This window comes from Neofelis nebulosa, chromosome 8 (genome assembly GCF_028018385.1).
Source record: "Neofelis nebulosa isolate mNeoNeb1 chromosome 8, mNeoNeb1.pri, whole genome shotgun sequence".
In the NCBI taxonomy this organism is placed as follows: Eukaryota; Metazoa; Chordata; class Mammalia; order Carnivora; family Felidae; genus Neofelis; species Neofelis nebulosa.
This window is the reverse complement of record NC_080789.1, coordinates 22,769,542-22,787,765: the sequence shown is the minus strand read 5'-3', so window position 1 is coordinate 22,787,765 and position 18,224 is coordinate 22,769,542. Positions and strand designations below refer to the sequence as shown.

At 37.1% G+C, this 18,224-nt stretch overlaps 1 protein-coding gene across 2 annotated transcripts in view; it reads left to right on the top strand.

The window, feature by feature from the left end:
* APAF1 (apoptotic peptidase activating factor 1) overlaps window positions 1-18,224 on the top strand; it is a 93,482-nt gene that overhangs the window by 45,015 nt on the left and 30,243 nt on the right. For both annotated transcript variants that reach the window (XM_058741685.1, XM_058741686.1), the window contains exons 16-19: window positions 3,292-3,417; window positions 10,167-10,328; window positions 14,528-14,656; window positions 17,457-17,582. In XM_058741685.1, coding sequence (XP_058597668.1) covers window positions 3,292-3,417; window positions 10,167-10,328; window positions 14,528-14,656; window positions 17,457-17,582 — 543 coding nt within the window. The remainder of the gene's footprint in view (window positions 1-3,291; window positions 3,418-10,166; window positions 10,329-14,527; window positions 14,657-17,456; window positions 17,583-18,224) is intronic.

The window sequence follows — 18,224 nt, the reverse complement described above, 5'->3', positions numbered from 1 at the left end:
CCATGTAGAAATGGGACAAGTGAGGTGAGGTCAGCTCCACTGAATTATATAGGAGGGGCTTGATTCAAAAGAGAGGTTCTGTTATTAGGAGGAAGAAAAAGAGATGCTGACAGGAAAAAAAAGCTAAAACCAAAAACATATTCATTTCATGTAGGTTTGGTAATGCTTTATAATTATAAATTATAAAAGATTTTATCTTTTTTTTGGAGTTTATTTTGAGAGAGAGAGAGAGCATGTATGCACGAGCAAGCAGGGGAGGGGCAGAAAAAGGAGAGAGAGCGAATTCCAGGCAGGCTCTTTTTTCCCCTGTTAAGTGCCATATTAAAGATAGCTAGATTGAATTTTCTGGGGTCCCAGAAAGATTCACTAACTTCTTTTAGAGTCTTTTTTGGATTGATTTCTGCCCTTCATCCTCCTCCTCCTTTTTTTTTTTTTTTTTTTTTTTTAATGTTTATTTTTGAGAGAGTGAGAAAGAGCAAGTGCACAAGCTTGGGAGAGCGGGGAGAGGGCAGCAAGACAGGGAGAGAGAATCCTAAGCAGACTCCATGTTGTCAGCACAGAGCTTGACATGGGGCTTGAACTCATGAACCATGAGATCACGACCTGGGCCGAAACCAAGTGTTGGACGCTTAACTGAACCTCCTAGGTGCCCTGTGCCCTTTCTTTTTTAATGTCACACTATCTTTGTAATGGGACATTATATTTTTGGGAGGGTTCAGCAAAACATTTCAGTTTGGAAAACCTCATACTTTCTGTTTGACGTTTAAGGTATTTGAACAACTTTAGAAAATATTGAAAGTTGTCCCCCCTATACCCACGGGTTATTTCCCCCAGTAGTTCCTTTCAGACACGTTTCTGGAATCCCCAGGGCCCTGCACAGCTCAGTTTGAAACACTGGATTGGGTTAAAATAACAAACTAACATAGTCTTACAGTCTTAGCTCATTTTTACTCAGATATGCTTTACCCTACTGAATAAACCCACCTCTAAAAAATAAGACTATTGTACTATTTAAGAAAAGCTTTGCTCTATTTGAACTATCCCAGCTCTAAAAACCTAAGACCTTTTGTTATGACTAATTTTTGATGTTTCTTTTTAATATTTTAGAGGGTGAAGAAGTTAATATTTCCTCATTTTAATTACAGACAAAAACCTCTAGGATGTGAGAACAAAGAGAGATCTATGGGGTCTATTGTTAGTCAACAGTTTTAATTAAGGACAAGTTATGCTTTAAGATCTGCCATACCACACCTGTATTACCATGTAGACAATTAGAACTCACTTCTTGTGTCTCTTGAACTGAGAGAAGCCAATGAAAATATGTAAATCTGGGGGTGCCTGGCTGGCTCATTTGGTGGAGCTTGCAACTCTTGATCTCAGTGTTGTGGGTTTGAGCCCCATGTTGGGTGTAGAGAATATTTAAAAATGAAATCTTTTTTTTTTTTTTAATTTTTTTTTTAACATTTATTTATTTTTGAGACAGGGAGAGACAGAGCATGAACAGGGGAGGGTCAGAGAGAGGGAGACACAGAATCTGAAACAGGCTCCAGGCTCTGAGCTGTCAGCACAGAGCCCGACGCGGGGCTCGAACTCACAGACCGCGAGATCATGACCTGAGCCGAAGTCGGCTACTTAACCGACTGAGCCACCCAGGTGCCCCAAAAATGAAATCTTTAAAAAAATATATGTAAAATTGAAGCTGCCCCCATGTAACTTGCCTTATCTGAAAAATTGGATTTACCTAGGACTGGGATAAAAAGGAGTCTAGGATGGAGATGGATATGAAGAATAGGACGTATCTCACTGGTCATTTGCAAAGGATTTTTACCAAGGTTAATCATGGGGATGAATGAGTTCTTCTTCTGTGTTTAATATAGTTAGCATAAATCACCAGAGATGACTAGTCCTTCTTATTTACATTTAAAAAGAAACATTTTTTCTTTAATGTTTATTCATTTTTGAGAGACAGAGACAGAGCATGAGCGGGGAAGGGGCAGAGAGAGAGGGAGACACAGAATCCGAAGGAGGCTCCAGGCTCTGAGCTGTCAGCACAGAGCCCGACATGGGGCTTGAACTCACAAACTGCAAGATCATGACCTGAGCCGAAGTCGGACACTCAACCGACTGAGCCACCCAGGAGCCCCTTTTTAATTTACATTTTATATACTTTTCAAACATATCCAAAAGGAAAGAGTACAATAATGAACCCTTGTGGTATCCATTGTTTAGCTCTAACTGTACTATTATCAGTATTTTGCTAATTTTATTTTATTGTCCTCCCCGGTCCCCCATCCCCATTTTGGGGGGGGGGGTGGTGGCTGGGGCATGTTGCAACAAATCCCAGGTATTATGTCATTTCACCCAAAATCCTTCAGCATGCGTATCTGAGGTCTTAAACATACATACCATGGCATTATTACCCCTAACATTAACAATGGTTTTGTAATATACCTGGTTTGTGCTTACTTCTCCCCATTATTCTTTTTCTTTTTTTAAGTTTATTTATGTTTAGTAATCTCAACACCCAATGTGGGCTTGGACTCACAACCCCAAGATCAACTGACCCAGTTAGGGGCCCCTTCCCCATTATTCTTAAAAACATACCTTTCTACCATGAGTTTGTTGGAATCAAAATATAAATTTCAGGTGACATTTAGCTGTTCTATGTCTTAAATCCCTTTTAATCTGCAGAAGTTTCCCTTCTCCTCCTCTTTTCTTACGCCATTGATGAGAACTTTAGTCACTTGTCCTGTGGATTCTGAATTTGGTTGGTTGCTTCCTAGAGGTGTTTACTTGGTCTTCAAGCCTATTACATGTCCTGTCAAATGTATTTATGTCTATCTTTGCTATCTTTGTATTTTTTTAGTCATTTTTTAGAGCATTAATAGATTTTAGCCTAGCTAGTATACTCAAGGTTTGCATGGGGAAATCTTAGAAATGACCATTTGGGTAACCTAGCATCTAAAAAAGTTTGGGGATATTTTATTTTACAAATTATTTATTATAGATGTAAGTAAAAATAGTAATGATTCCAAACTACTTTGTTAAAATGGGCAGTGATTAGTTATTTACATAACCTTTGGTCCTTTAATAGATGTAGGTGCTGATCTAAGGGCGGCTCCATTACTTGGTAATCACAATTCACCTTTGTATTTGATACCTTTGTGTTACTATGAACATTTTTCTGTAATTGAAAAAACTTAAATGGGAGGGAAGAAAAAATGTTATGTGGTTTCTAACTTCCTTGTTCAGTACTAGTTTTGTAGTTATCTTTTTATCTTTCTCAAATAGCTGTGGGATTTGACCCAAAAAGAGTGTCGAAATACCATGTTTGGCCACACAAATTCAGTCAATCACTGCAGATTTTCACCAGATGATAAACTTTTGGCTAGTTGTTCAGCTGATGGAACATTAAAGGTATGCTTTTGTTTATCATTCAAATTGGTTGTAATTTTGTAGTTTTATGATTTGGTTATAGAGATAGGTTTCTGTTTTTCACATTTCTACAGGAAGAGCTTCTTTAATTTCCAGGAGCATATTTAATATAACTGTAATTGCTTGTCATAATGATTGTTTATGAATGGTTTACTGCCTTATGGTTTAAAGTTCATATAATTTGAAATCTTAATTTTTTAAGCATATATTCTATTTAAGACTTCATAAAATTGAGACCTGTGGGGTCGAATTTGTAAAGGCCCTGCTTTATTTATTCTTTATTCTCCCTTTTGTTTTATATTCTCCTGTTTTTGAGAGCTAGGAAAAAAAGTTTATTCAACCTCCTGAAATCTATAGTCCTAAAAAAAACTAAATTCTTTACATTTTTACCTTCTCAAATAAGATCCAAATCCTACTTTCTTTATTACTCCTGTCTCCACCATCATTCTAGCCTCCTCTTTATTGATTCTCCTTTTTTCCTTTGGTCTTAAGTCCAATCTATCTTTGACCTCCTCATCTTTTTGTCTACTTTTCCCCCTCCCATTCTATAGTGTTTGCTCTGGTTCATGCTGTCATCTCCTTATGTCTGATAGCAGCTTTCTAAGATGTATTCTCCATCCCTCCTAATTCTGGTACAGAACTGCTAGAATAACTTTACCTCTGTTTTCATCTTGCCACTTTAAGCTGGAACACAAAAGTACCACATTATAAATTGTGATAAACCAGGCTTATCAGGTGCACCTCTGAGTCTCTTTACCTATCATCATTCTGCCACCTCTGTTCCTGTTCAGTTTGTTTCTTCTAACACACTTAACACTAATTGTTTTGGGCAAGATAATTTGGGGGCTTATGTCTGGTACTGTTTCCGTATATATATTTCAGTAGTTTTTCGGCAGAATTTTGGCCTCCAATTCATTTAACCATATTTAAAAAACCCTTTTTTTACATGTTTATTTATTTTTGAGAGAGAAAGATGCTTAACCTGCTGAGCCACCCAGGTGCCCCTAACCATATTTTTTAATGACCCTTAAACCTTTATGCAAAACCTTCTTCAGGGGTGCCTGGGTGGCTCAGTCGGTTAAGTGTCTGACTTCAGCTCAGGTCATGATCTCATGGTTTGGAGTTCGAGCCCTGTGTTGGGCTCTGTGCTGACAGCTCGGAGCCTGGAGCCTGCTTCAGATTCTGTGTCTTCCTCTCTTGGACCTCTCTCCCTTGCTCACGCTGTCTCTTTCTTTCAAAAATAAATAAATATTTTTTAAAAATTTAAAAACCCACTTCTTCAGAAAGTGTTCTCTTATAACATCCATGTTTCTGGTTCTGAGTGCACCACCCATCCTTCTATCTATATTTATGTATATTGATAGGAACTGTTCAGTTGATCTTCTCATTTCCACTTGTAAATATGTTGTGCAGTTCAGTTCAATCATTTTCATATGACTTTGATAAGATTGCATATAGATTTATGATCTGCAGAGACCTGGCATCTTGTACTCTCTGCAGTTCACAGTACAGAATTGTACTCAAAACACACACTCAGTAAATTTTCTTGACATATTTTTTTCCAGAGAAATGCTTGAACCCTCCTGGGCACTATTTTGTTTGTTAGAATCACTAGAGAAGATTCGTTAATGCTGATAGATAACTCCTAAGTTACAGAAAGTTACATAAATCTCTTGATGCTGATTCTCTGGTTGAATCTTTGATTTATCTTTGTTGGCTGAAGATAACTTGTTTTGTAGAAATTACTTCAGGGCATCTAGGAACGCTTTCTGGTTAGAATTCTACTTTAAAGAATTTTCTAGCTATTAGTAGATGTTGGGGAGCATTCTTAGGTAGAATATTCAAGTAAATAGATTTTGACCTCTATGACATGTTATCTACAAATATTAAATACTGTCTCTTTCTTTAGGACAATCCATATCAGAGGAGGTTTTTCAGAACACATTTGGATGGGTTAAGACAACCCTTTTCTGAGAGATTCTTTTAAGATCTTCTCTTTATGCCCCGTATTTTTTCTTTTAAAAAATTTCATGATAACGTGCTGCGTTGGTGTGGGTTTGTCTTCATTTATTGTGCTTGGCACTTGGTGGCTTCTTTCAATTTGGAAATTCATATACTTCAGTTCTGTAGGCTTCCCTTAATTATTTGATGTAATTTTTCTCTGCTTTTTCTTCTTAGAATGGCTGTCTGTTTTTTTGGTTGTTTTCTTATTTTTCTGTCCTTCTCTTTGTCTATTTGCCCTCCTTTCTGGAAGATTTCTTTAGCTTTATTTTCTAGCTTTATTTTCTAATCCTTCTATTGGATTTTTAATTTCTCTTGTCGTATCTTAAAGTACTCATTCTTATGATCAGTTTCCTTTTTGATTTTATACTATATTTGTCATAGATGGAGTTTCTTTAATCTTTTTGTGGTGTTAACAGTTTTTTATTTTTTATTTTGTAAATATATATTTTAAGAGCTGCATCTTTTTTTTTAAGTTTGTTTATTTTGAGAGAGAGAGAGAGCATGTACACAAGTGGTGGAGGGACAGAGAGAGAGGGAGAGAGAGAGAATCCCAAGCAGGCCCTGCACTGTTAGCACAGTGCCCAATGTGGGGCTCAATCTCAGGAATCATGAGATCATGACCTGAGCCGAAATCAAGAGTTGGGTGTTAACCAACTGAGCCACCCAGGTGCCCTTGTGAATAGTATTTTTTTAAATTTCATATTCCTGTATAGTTGCTGTTTTCTTTGTTGGTTTCAGTTTCTGTCTGTATTTTAGAGGTATACGTCTGCTATCTGATCCTTTGGTATAGCTACAGATGTTTTCTGACTTACGATGGTTGACTTAGGATTTTTCAACTTTATGATGGTGTAAAAGTGATATACATTCAGTAGAAACTGTACCTCGAATTTTGAATTTTAATCTTTCCCTTGGATAACGATATGCAGTCTGATACTGGTGATGTTGGGCAGTGACAGGGAGCCGCAGCACCCAGTCAGCCATGAGTTCACAAGGGTGAACAAGGGTGATACACTTACAGCCTTTCTATATCTGTATCGCCATTCTCTTTTTTGCTTTCTCTACAGTATTTAATAAATTACAGGAGATGTTCAACATTTTATTATAAAATAGGTTTTGTTAGATGATCTTTGCCAGCTTTTGGCTAATGTAAGTGTTCTGAGCACATTTAAGGTAGGCCAGGCTAAGCTATGGTGTTCAGTAGGTTAGGCATATTAAATGCATTTTCAAATTATGATATTTTCAAGTATGATGGGTTTATTGGGATGTAACCCCATGGTTAAATTGAGGAAGATCTGTATATGTATTAGATATATAAATCCTGCTCCTATTTAGGAGTGTAGCACCAAAAAGCTGATAGGGAATTGTAACCTTGCTTATTATGAGTTTCCCTGAAGGGTTGTCTGGGAAACTTCTAATGTCAGACTTTTTAGATCTTTCCTCTTGATCTCGTTGGATATTCAGAGAAAAATCTTTAGTCTCCTACCTCTAGGGTATAAGTCTGGTTGGCAAGTTCTGAGATGATGTTGAGGTAGAGATCTCAAAATTTGGAATATAGACTTTCTTTTAATTTCCCAATTTTCAGAATGATGACTTTGCTCTCAACTGTGATGGGTCTAGAAAAACCCTCTACTTTTCAGCCAAAGTAGGGACACAGCAACCTGGATTGCATAGTTTGGGAGGGGGTTTCAAGGGATTTGTAGTGATGTCTCTTGATTTAGCTCTACCCTTAGAAGGTACCCAGTGCAACACTTCCTTCGCCTTTTAGGAGTTCTGTGGTATGAATTGGGCTGCTTCTTGGCTTTCCCTGTGGTGGGCTCAGGACTCAGTATTTAGGAGTCTCCTTATTGCTTGCCTTTTTGCTTTTTACCCTTTATAGTTTTGTTGCTATTATCTCTTTCTCCTTTCTCCTTTGCCTTGTGAACTATGCCTATGGAGAAAAGTTTTCTTTACTGTTGTTTTATGTGGTTTTGGGAGGGTATGAAGATGAATGTTTGTATTCTATCTACATCTTTAATCTGAATCCTATTTCCTTCAGTAACACTATTGTTTCTACTCACCTATGCTTGAAACATGAGAAGAATCTGTCTTTTCACTTAAAATGCATTTTTTGATTATTTAGTGAATACTTAATATGTGTCAGACACTGCACGAGGCATTTGGGTTTTAAATACTAAAAAGAAAAAAACAAACAAAACATGAAATATTTCCTGGCCTGAAGTTGTTCAAATTCCAGTTGGAGAAAGTGGTAAGGGAATAGACAAGCTGTGGAAATGGCAAAGGTGCTCTGAGAACAGATGAGGGTTGTGTCCAGATGTGTTCAGGCACCTGGTGCTGTACCCAAACTGTAACCTTTTCTCCTTTTTCATGATCTTTGTTATCCCATTTTATGTGTCACTTTAGCTTATGCTGACCCTTTAGCCTAGAGTCTAGGCCATAGAGTGTTCCTTTTGTCTTTTTAGTGTTGAAAATCTCTCCATCCTAAGTTGTAGGCTAATCTTCAGGGAGGAGACTGAGATGTCCACCTCTGCAAAAACTGTTCCCTCAAGCCCACAGCTTGGGTCTAGCATTTCCACTGTGCTTTATCTTTTCCTCTCAAATGACACATCCGATGTACTTTATCTTAGAGTCACTTATGGGCTTGTCTTACCTCCTTTAATGGCCTGTAAACTCCTTGAGAGAGAGGTATCTATACCTGATTTATTTATGTAATCTTCCAAATGATGAGCATAGTAGTTGATGTGTTCACAATGATAAACCTTTTTTGTGTCCCTTCAAATCAAAGTAAGACTTCTCCAAACTCGAAAGAAAAAAGTGTTAAAAGTCTTCAGGGACAGGATTTTGATATCATGTGTGAGTATCAAAATGTGATTGTAGAGCATAGAGCAGTAGCAGCAGGGGAGAGACATTATTGCACTCTTGGTGAGAACTGCTGTGTTTGTGGCAGCTTTCCCACAGTGCTATTAAGGCAGTATCGTTAGCTAGTTCGTGCTGATACAGTGACGTGTAGTAAGCAGAGGTCCTGTAAAATGATGTTGGATAACAGCATCTCAAGGTCAAAGTCTTCACAAAGCTGTTGCCTTCTGAGAGGATGAAGAACTGTAAAATTATTTCCTGCCCCAAATGGCTCTGTAATCTTTTAAGCATTTTGCAGGGTATCATGTTGATAAGCATGTGTTTTTCAGGCCCTGTTGATAAACTGTTTCAAAATGTGACTTTTATTTAAAATTGCCATGTAGGGGCGCCTGGGTGGCGCAGTCGGCTAAGTGTCCGACTTCGGCCAGGTCACGATCTCGCGGTCTGTGAGTTCGAGCCCCGCATCAGGATCTGGGCTGATGGCTCGGAGCCTGGAGCCTGTTTCCGATTCTGTGTCTCCCTCTCTCTCTGCCCCTCCCCCGTTCATGCTCTGTCTCTCTCTGTCCCAAAAATAAATTAAAAAAAAAAAAAAAAAAAAACGTTGAAAAAAAAAAAAAATTGCCATGTAAACCACACAAAGCCCAGGGTGCACATGGGCCCTTGATACAGTATAGTGACTTGCTCAAAATCAAATGCTTGTATTTACTTGGTCCCTCGATGTGTGGAATTTCATCACATTCATTGGATAGGAGCTGAAGTCAGGTCCAGATGCAGAATGTAGTTTAGACAGGTTTAATGAAATTGGGTTTTGTTAGGTTCGTTCTTTCTTACTTTCTTTCTTTTTTCTTTTTTTTTTTTATGTTTATTTCTGAGACAGAGACAGAGCATAAGTTGGGTAGGAGCAGAGAGAGAATGAGACACAGAATCCGAAGCAGGCTCCAGGCTCTGAGCTGTCAGCACAGAGCCCGACATGGGGCTCGAACTCAACAAACCGTGAGATCATGACCTGAGTTGAAGTCAGACGCTTAACTGACTAGGTGCCCCTCTAAACTTGAGCTTTAAAAATGTGCTTGGTCAAACAAACCTGGTTTTATTTTGGAGGTGTTCTTTGGAAGCTGAGTTAAAGCCTAAGAAGCAGGTTTTTTGTTTTTTTGTTTTAATTTTTAATTAAACAAAATTTTTTTTTTGGTCGTCCTTGACCAACCCTTGGTCTGGGCATGGTAGTCATTATCACTCTGTGAAGCTCGGTTGCTGTTTAAGGCCAAGGGGAGTGGAGATGGGTCTTCTTGAAGGCCTTTGTCTTTTGTGCCGCTTAAGTGTATGGTCCCACAAACACATAAGGTGCCTTGCTTCCTTTTAGCATATTCTTTGTTTTTATTTTCAGGGACTTCCTTATGTCCCTGGATACTCTTGCTACGTTTATAACTTAGCTTAGACTGGGCCTTGTGTGGTGTCTAGGTTGTGCATGCAGTAGATAGATGGGAAGCAAACTTCATGCCTGGCACAGCAGAGGGCAGCAGTGGCAAATCGTGAGTCTCACCTTTCTTCCTGTTCTCATTCTTATTGTCACCACCTAATCTTTAGCTTCCTCCACACCATGCAAGGGTTTTTTAGCATTTAGTTTTACATTCTGCATTTTGCATTTCAGGCAGTGCTTCTAGTTTTTTTTTTTTTTTTTTTCTTTTTAGGAAGGTGCTGAATGAAACTGGAGTACTTAATTTGAAAGCTTTATAAAAAGTCACACATAAGTGAAAACAGTTCATTAGAAAAAGTGAATAATTTGTATGACATTTAATCCCGGTAGAATTCTAGATGTGTGATTTGAGATTAAAACAAACTTAAACTTTTTTTTTTTTAATTTTTACAATCTGAAGCTTTGGGATGTGAAATCAGCAAACGAGAGGGAAAGCATTAATGTGAAGCAATTCTTCCTAAATTCAGAGGAGCCTCAAGAGGATATGGAAGTGATAGTGAAATGTTGTTCATGGTCTGCTGATGGTGCTAGGATAATGGTGGCAGCAAAAAATAAGATCTTTGTAAGTATCCATATTTTAACAAGCCAAAATTAGCCTGATTTAAAGAAAATGAAAACATCTATTGATTTTTGCATTTTATACTGTTTATTGATATAAATAATAAAGTATAGCTATATGATTTTGGGTAGGCTCCCTAACCTCTTAGTTCTCAGAATTGTGTTCTAGGGGATGTTGATTGGCTTTGTGTGGAAAGGTTTCCATGGTCACACAGGTTTGAGAAATGTGTGTTCCTTTCCTTATTAGAGTCAGTGTATACTAACATACCTAAGGCCTTCATAAGTCCTATAATACAAAAATAATTTATGTTGGTTAGTCCAGTGTTTCTCAAATAGATTTAAAATATGGAATACTTTATCACTTTTTTTTTTTGTTACAATTTTGAATACATTGATTTAGGTGATTTTCAAAGTGCTTCCTTACTCCTCAAATTTATGATTTGGTGACTGTGATAGAAAAACTTATCAACAACTGAAGAATATTGTGAGATTTCTATGATGTAAATGAGGACAATATGTTAAAATAGTGAATGACAAGGAAATGTAGTAATAGCTTACATTTGTAGTATTCAGGGTGCTCTCACATGTTTCTCTTGATATAAATGTCCAAGAGACGCAGCAGATTACAATATACCTATGCTAATAATGAGGCAGCTGAGGTTCAGAGCAGCCAAATAATTTGTCCCAAGTTATACCATGGATTTGGAAAGATGGATATTCTGATTTATGGCTCAGGGACATTTCATTCTAATAGTAATTTTAAAAGACTTGATAAGAGATACTACAGTTCTATTTTCAGCTTTATTGAGGTACAGTTGACGAAATTGTAAGATAGTTAAGGTGTACATGTGTGAATTAATATGTGTATGCATTGTAAAAGGATTCTCCCCACAAGGAGTTAAATAACATATCTGTCACTTCACGTATTTACCTTCTGTGTGTGTGTGTGAGAGAACATTTAATTTCTACTCTTAGCAAATTTCAGTTATACCATACAGTGTTATCAACTGTAGTTACCATCTTATACATTAGATTCTCAGATCACATTTATCTTGAACGGAAAGTTCATATCCTTTTACCAACCTCTTCCTATTCTCCACACCCAAGATAGTGCAATTTAATCATTTATCTATCTATCTATCTATCTATCTATCTATCTATCTATCTATCTATCTATGTGAATGTTTTATTTAATCATTTTTGTTTACAACCGAAACTCTGGGAATTCTAAATTAACATCCTTGCGTGTGAGCTTCTTATAGACACCAGAGAAAGTTTCAATCTTGTGTTCCACATTGTTCTGCTGTGCTTTATCCAAATGAACCTTTATGAGTCATCCAATTTCACATGGTTCTCTTGCTCACAATTTCGCTTGAGAAAATCAAGTCCTCCAGGATCGTGTCATGCATGGCTGTCAAAGTGTGGCTGCTGGGTCACTTTTCCTTATTTTTAATATGGTTTTTTCGAGTTGACATAGGTAGAATTCTCTCAGCAATAAAGACAGTGTGCTTTCACTGAACTTTTTCTCCAATTCACAGACTAGCTAGGCTTAGATTTTTCTGGAAAGATTTCATTTGAGGAACAGGAACAAAGATGATGATAGCTTTCTGACAACTACTAACTTCAATTTCCTTGGCTGCTGTTATATTCAGCTACCTTAGCTGGGCTTGGAGGTTTGAGTCCATCTCCAGCTCAAGGAGAGCCTGGGAGATGTCGCACTTGAACTTGTCCAGCTTCTCGCCATTGGGCTTCATGATTTTTGCACTTGAACTGAACACTCTTGCACTCTTCTTCTTCTTGAACTTGCACTCTTCTTGGTGAGAGTGCTAGCTTAGGAAGAGGCCTTTAAGTCTCTTGAGAGCTCCTCAAATCCCCTGAGATAGTACAATTTTAAAGAATATAACTGAAATATACTGTATATTTACATAAAAACTGACTGAGGGCCCATTTATATTGTTTTTGATCTAGTCATTGATCTGTGACCCTTCGATCTTTGTTGCATGTCGGTTTATACTCCTTTAGCATGCAATTGAAGAAAAAAATAGCAAACTTTTTAAAGTTTGTTAAAATTTGTAGGAACAGAAAAGGAACCATTGCATTTATAAGATTTGAAGATTAAAAAATTTTTTGTTGTAAAATATATCTATGTAAAATCTGCTACTTTAGCCCATTTTTAAATGTATAATTCAGTAATATTAATTACATTCACAGTGTTGTGTAACTCAGCACTGTTTGCAAAACTTTTTCTTCACCCCCAAACAAATTCTGTAACCAGAAACTAGTAACTGCCCATTCCTCTCTGCCCCCAACCCCTGGTAACCTTTAATCTATGAATTTGCCTGTTCTGGATATTTCATATAAGTGGAATCATATAATATTGGTCCTTCTGTATCTGGCTCATTTCATTTAGCGTAATATTTTCAAGGTTCATCCATGTTGTAGCATATATAAACTTCATTCCTTTTTATTGTCAAATAATATTCCATCATATGGATATACCACATTTTGTTTATGCATTCATTTGTTGATGGACACTTGGGTGTTTTCACCTTTTGGCTGTTGTGAATAATGATACAGTGATCATGGTGTACAAGTATCTGTTTGAGCCTCCACTTTCAAATCTTTTGTGTACACACCTAGGCATAGAATTACTGGGTAATTCTAAATTAGCTTTTTTGAAGAACCACCAAACTATCTGCACCATTTTGTATTCCCGCTAGTAGTGTTACAGGGGTTCCACTTTTTTCTTGCCAAACCTTGTTATTTTCCATTTTTTAAAAAATTATAACCATCCTATTAGGTGTGAAGTGGTGGTATCTAATGGTTGTTTGACTTACATTTCCTTAATGACTAATGGTGTTAAGCAGAATTTGAACATTTTAAAAGATCTGTTCCAGTGATAGAAGAAAACAACTTTATATTGCATGAAATATGTTTTTGTTTTAAAAATCTAGACGAGGTTTTTATTTTACCTGCTAAAATAAAAGTACCCTAAAATTACCCTTAATTACATGTAGATCCCTATTTCTTACTCTCTGGTTTCTCCATTCTCCTTCTTCTGGTTTCTTTCAAACTCTTTTGTTGGCCTATTCCAATTGTTAGGGCTTTACCTTTTTACCACTTAGTAATTGGTGGTAATAGGACAGATGCCTATTTCATACATGCTCAGTTTCCTCTGTCACCCTCCACCATTAATTTTTAAGAACAATCTATCCTGGAAAACTATATTTTAAATATGGTTTACTATCTTTTGTTGTTGGCCCCCGATGCTGTGCTGCTTACCATCTGTGCATACTTGCAGGGCTGTGTGCATATTTATGGCTCCCGCTGGAAGCTTTTTTTTTTTTTTTCCCTCCTAAAGACTATACCTTGGTCTTAAATCACAATACTATATATTGCTATGAATGTTTTTATCGTTTAGCAAAAACTTCAGAAGAGCATATTCAACATTTAAAAATTTTTCAAAAGTTGAAATGAAGCTTGTATTACACAAAAATAGCTTTTTTTAATTCAAAAATGGGAAAATGATCAAAATGGAATAATTTGATAGCACTGAAGAGAAATAGAAATGGTTGAACTAATTTAATTTTAGCAAGCCTCTGCTCTATATTATTTTGATCATCTTCATTTATGAGTATCCATTTTCCTCTTTTGAATAAATAAGCATTCAGGAGAACTTCTCTGTATGTTAATTTGGCTAGTCCATTCATTTATTCACAAAGGTTTTATTTCTCCCTAGGTCAGCTTGAGACATCATCCATGATAAATTTTTCTTTTTTAATGTTTATTTTTAATTTTTTTATTTTTTTAATGTTTATTTTTGAGAGAGAGAGAGAGAGAACTTGAGCGAGTGGGGAGGGGCAGAGGGAGAGAGAGACAGAATCCGAAGCACGCTCCAGGCTTCTGTCAGCACAGAGCCTGATGTGGGGCTCAAGCTCATGAACCATGAGATCATGACCTGAGCTGAAGTCTGATGCTTAACTGACTAAGCCACCCAGGTGCCCTGATAAATTTTTCTTTATAGGAAACATGTTACAAGATGAGCAGTATTTTAAAAGTATGTGTATATTGATTTATCTTATTTATGACTGTTAACTATCAGTAATTGTGTTTTGTCAGGACTTATAAATTTATATTCAGTTTGAATATAGCTTATTTTTAAAAGTATTTTATTTTCATAGGTAACCTATTTTATGTTGACAGCTTTTTGACATTCATGCCAGTGGCCTGTTGGCAGAAATCCATACAGGCCATCATAGCACCATCCAGTACTGTGACTTCTCCCCACAAAATCATTTGGCAGTGGTGGCTTTGTCCCAGTGCTGTGTAGAGGTGAGTAGTTCACTTACTCTGTGAAGTTTGAGTCTCCAGAGGTACAAGGATGCCAAAGAATGGGCTACTTAAACCATTAACTACTGAGGATGTTTGAGAAATAAGTGAGTGGCTGTATTAATTTTTTCAAAAACAGTGAGTTCCTTATATTTGTTTTCCAAAGATGGATTAGTTTTTCCAAGCTTTGTTACTATTTCTTTCTTTTTTTTTTTTTTTAATTTTTTTTTCAACATTTTTAATTTATTTTTGGGACAGAGAGAGACAGAGCATGAACGGGGGAGGGGCAGAGAGAGAGGGAGACACAGAATCGGAAACAGGCTCCAGGCTCCGAGCCATCAGCCCAGAGCCTGACGCGGGGCTCGAACTTCACGGACCGCGAGATCGTGACCTGGCTGAAGTCGGACGCTTAACCGACTGCGCCACCCAGGTGCCCCTGTTACTATTTATTTCTTGAGTGGGTCTTACCATCAGGTATTTTGGAGACCCTTGTGATGACAGTCTAAGAAGGTGGGTATGGGCTTTTATCTGGAAAATAGACAAATCCACTTGGTTCACAGGGTCTTCTCAAAGGAAGCTTGACTTCTACAAGCACTTCTTTAGTGTTCTGTGCTTATTTCAGCAATTTTTAGTGAGTTTGACAATCTTGCCCCTTACTGTGAAGATGTTGGGGAGAGTTTCTGAGCTATAGCCCTTCAGCATGGAGGTATCTTCAGCATGGAGGTATCTTCAGCATGGAGATGTCTTCAGCATGGAGATATAATAGGTGAGAGTGAGTGGGTAAGCTCTGTAAGGTCTGCTTACCTCCAAGTACAGAAGCAATGCAACTAACACTAAAGAACTTCCCTGCCGAGAATCTTCCCATTGGAAGCAGAGGCAGTGAGTGTGGGCAGGCTCCAGTCCTATTTGAAATGATGGGAAGAAGTAGGGTACTGTATGGGGCGCCTGGGTGGCGCATTCGGTTAAGCGTCCGACTTCAGCCAGGTCACGATCTCGCGGTCTGTGAGTTCGAGCCCCGCGTCAAGCTCTGGGCTGATGGCTCGGAGCCTGGAGCCTGTTTCTGATTCTGTGTCTCCCTCTCTCTCTGCCCCTCCCCGTTCATGCTCTGTCTCTCTCTGTCCCAAAAATAAATAAAAAACGTTGAAAAAAAAAAAAATTAAAAAAAAAAAAAAAAAAGAAGTAGGGTACTGTGGGCAGTGTTCTTGTCAGCGGAGTCCTTGAATTGAAAAATTCAGATGTGCTAGATCTTTCACCTAATCTATAGATCCTCAAGGTAGATGTGGTTGGAAATTTCCTCTTTGTGGGTTTTTGTCAGGATTTTAGAAGGAGTGGAGGAGCAACTCTTCTTTCAGCCTTTTCTGTCACTTGTAAAATCCCTACCCTTTCCTGTTAGAAAGCTCGAGGAAACATTGTCCTTTTTCCTAAAATGGGGGCTCTAATAAATGATGGGGTAGAACTAGAAGGGAAAAGGGAAGGATTTTCAATGGAGATTTCTTAGTTATGGAACCATTGTCATTTGTGGCCTTTAGCTTTGTATGTCCACTAGAGCTTGGACTCTAGTGATAAGGCAAAGAAAATTTCATACAATTAATTTGTAACCATAGAACTCACTGATTGAAACCCACTGGGCATGTGATGAAGTACTTGTTTTGTCCATGCTTATTCTGAAATCATAAAGTGGGTCTGTCATTCAGAGTGTAATGAGAGGAACTCGGGCACATATGGTACTTCATTAGACTGGAATATATTTGAATAATTTATAGCAGAACTCAGGACAAAATATAGCCAGGGTGGCAGACATTTACAATTGATAATAACCATGAATAACAGAAGTGTGTACATGTACAATTAGTATATTCATTTATTGTACGGTTTTGCCATTGGTTGAAATGAGAATTAGATGACAGTGGAAAATAGTCTATTTTTTTGATGACTTATAAAAAAATAGATAAAATGCATGATTCCAATCAAAGTTTTGTAATAAGCTATATTCAGAGAAGTCTTGTTTTCATTTCTATCCCTATCCCTTTTTCTAACTCCTGCCAATAGGTAGCTGGTTTTGTTTTTGGCTTAACATTCCAATGTTCTTTTTGTGTATATAAGCAGATATCTGTATGTATTTTGTATAAACAAAATCTCCATGTCTATATCCATGTATATATCGGTATTTGTTTTTCATCTCTTACACAGTATAGTGTGTGTATCCAGGTGTGTGTGTGTGTGTGTGTGTGTGTGTAAATATATACATATACATATATAGTGTAATATATATATTTTTTACGTAGAAGTATATATGCTCTTTGCTTATTTTCTGTAAATCTATCTCAGTGACTAGTCATTGTCTGGGTGTTTTTTATAGCTATATAATATTCCATTATGTAGTTTATTCAGTCAGTTCTCTTTTTTTTTTTTTTTAGTGTTTATTTATTTAGAGATAATGAGCAGGGGCAAGGCAGAGAAAGAGGGAGACAGAGACAGAGACTGACATGCGGAGCCTGATGTAGGGCTTGAATGCACAAACCATAAGATCATGACCTGAGCCAAAATCAAGAGTTGGACTCTCAACTGACTGAGCCACCCAGGCGCCCCAGTCAGTTCCATATTGATGATCCTTTGGGTTGTTTGCAATTTTTGCTATTAAAAATAAGATGCAATGAATAGTTTTTACACAAGTCATTCTGTATTTTTGCTAGTTTATTTTGGACTATATTCATAGAAGTGGATACTGGTTTACTTTTGCTATTTTCAATATTCTTGATATGTTCAAAATTCTTATGAATGTGATTTCCTATATATTCTGTAGTTGTGGAATATGGACTCATGTTTAAAAGTGGCTGACTGCAGAGGACATTTAAGTTGGGTTCATTGTGTGATGTTTTCTCCTGATGGATCATCATTTTTGACATCTTCTGATGACCAGACAATCAGGGTGAGAAATATTGACATTTTCATTCTAGACATTTACTGATCATAAACCTCCTAGAAACTAAGAAATTGATGGGCAGTATTGGGGGCAGTAAAACAAGAAACTACTAGATTCATATTTATCCTTGAAAAGTGCTATTACATGGACTATAACAGTCTCATTCATTCCATATGTGTTCATTGAGTATTATCATGGGCCAAATGTTGAAGTCCATTGATTATATTCTATTTTGATTCATTTAAAAATATATTACTAGATAATACATTGACTTAATTTTTGACTCTTTCCTCCATCTTAAATTCCCCCATCCAGTTATTTGCTAATTCTAATGGATTTTGCCTTTCCATTTTCTGTCATTTGTTTCTACCTTTTCATTTCAAATTTAGGTGATCATTACATGTTGTCTCTCTTAATGTATTAGTGTGTGCCACAGTCTTTTCTTTCTTGGTTTTCTACATGCTGCTTCCAAGCTATTTTCCTCATGTACAATACAGCCATGTCATTTTTGCTTAAAAACTACTAAAAGTAAGTAGGTAGTCCTAAGTTTATATTGAAATTCTCTACAGTATGGCTTCATTCTGCTCCAGTCTTTCTTTTGGTTTATTCCTACAGGTAACCTATACTGGACTGCTCACATTTTCCCAA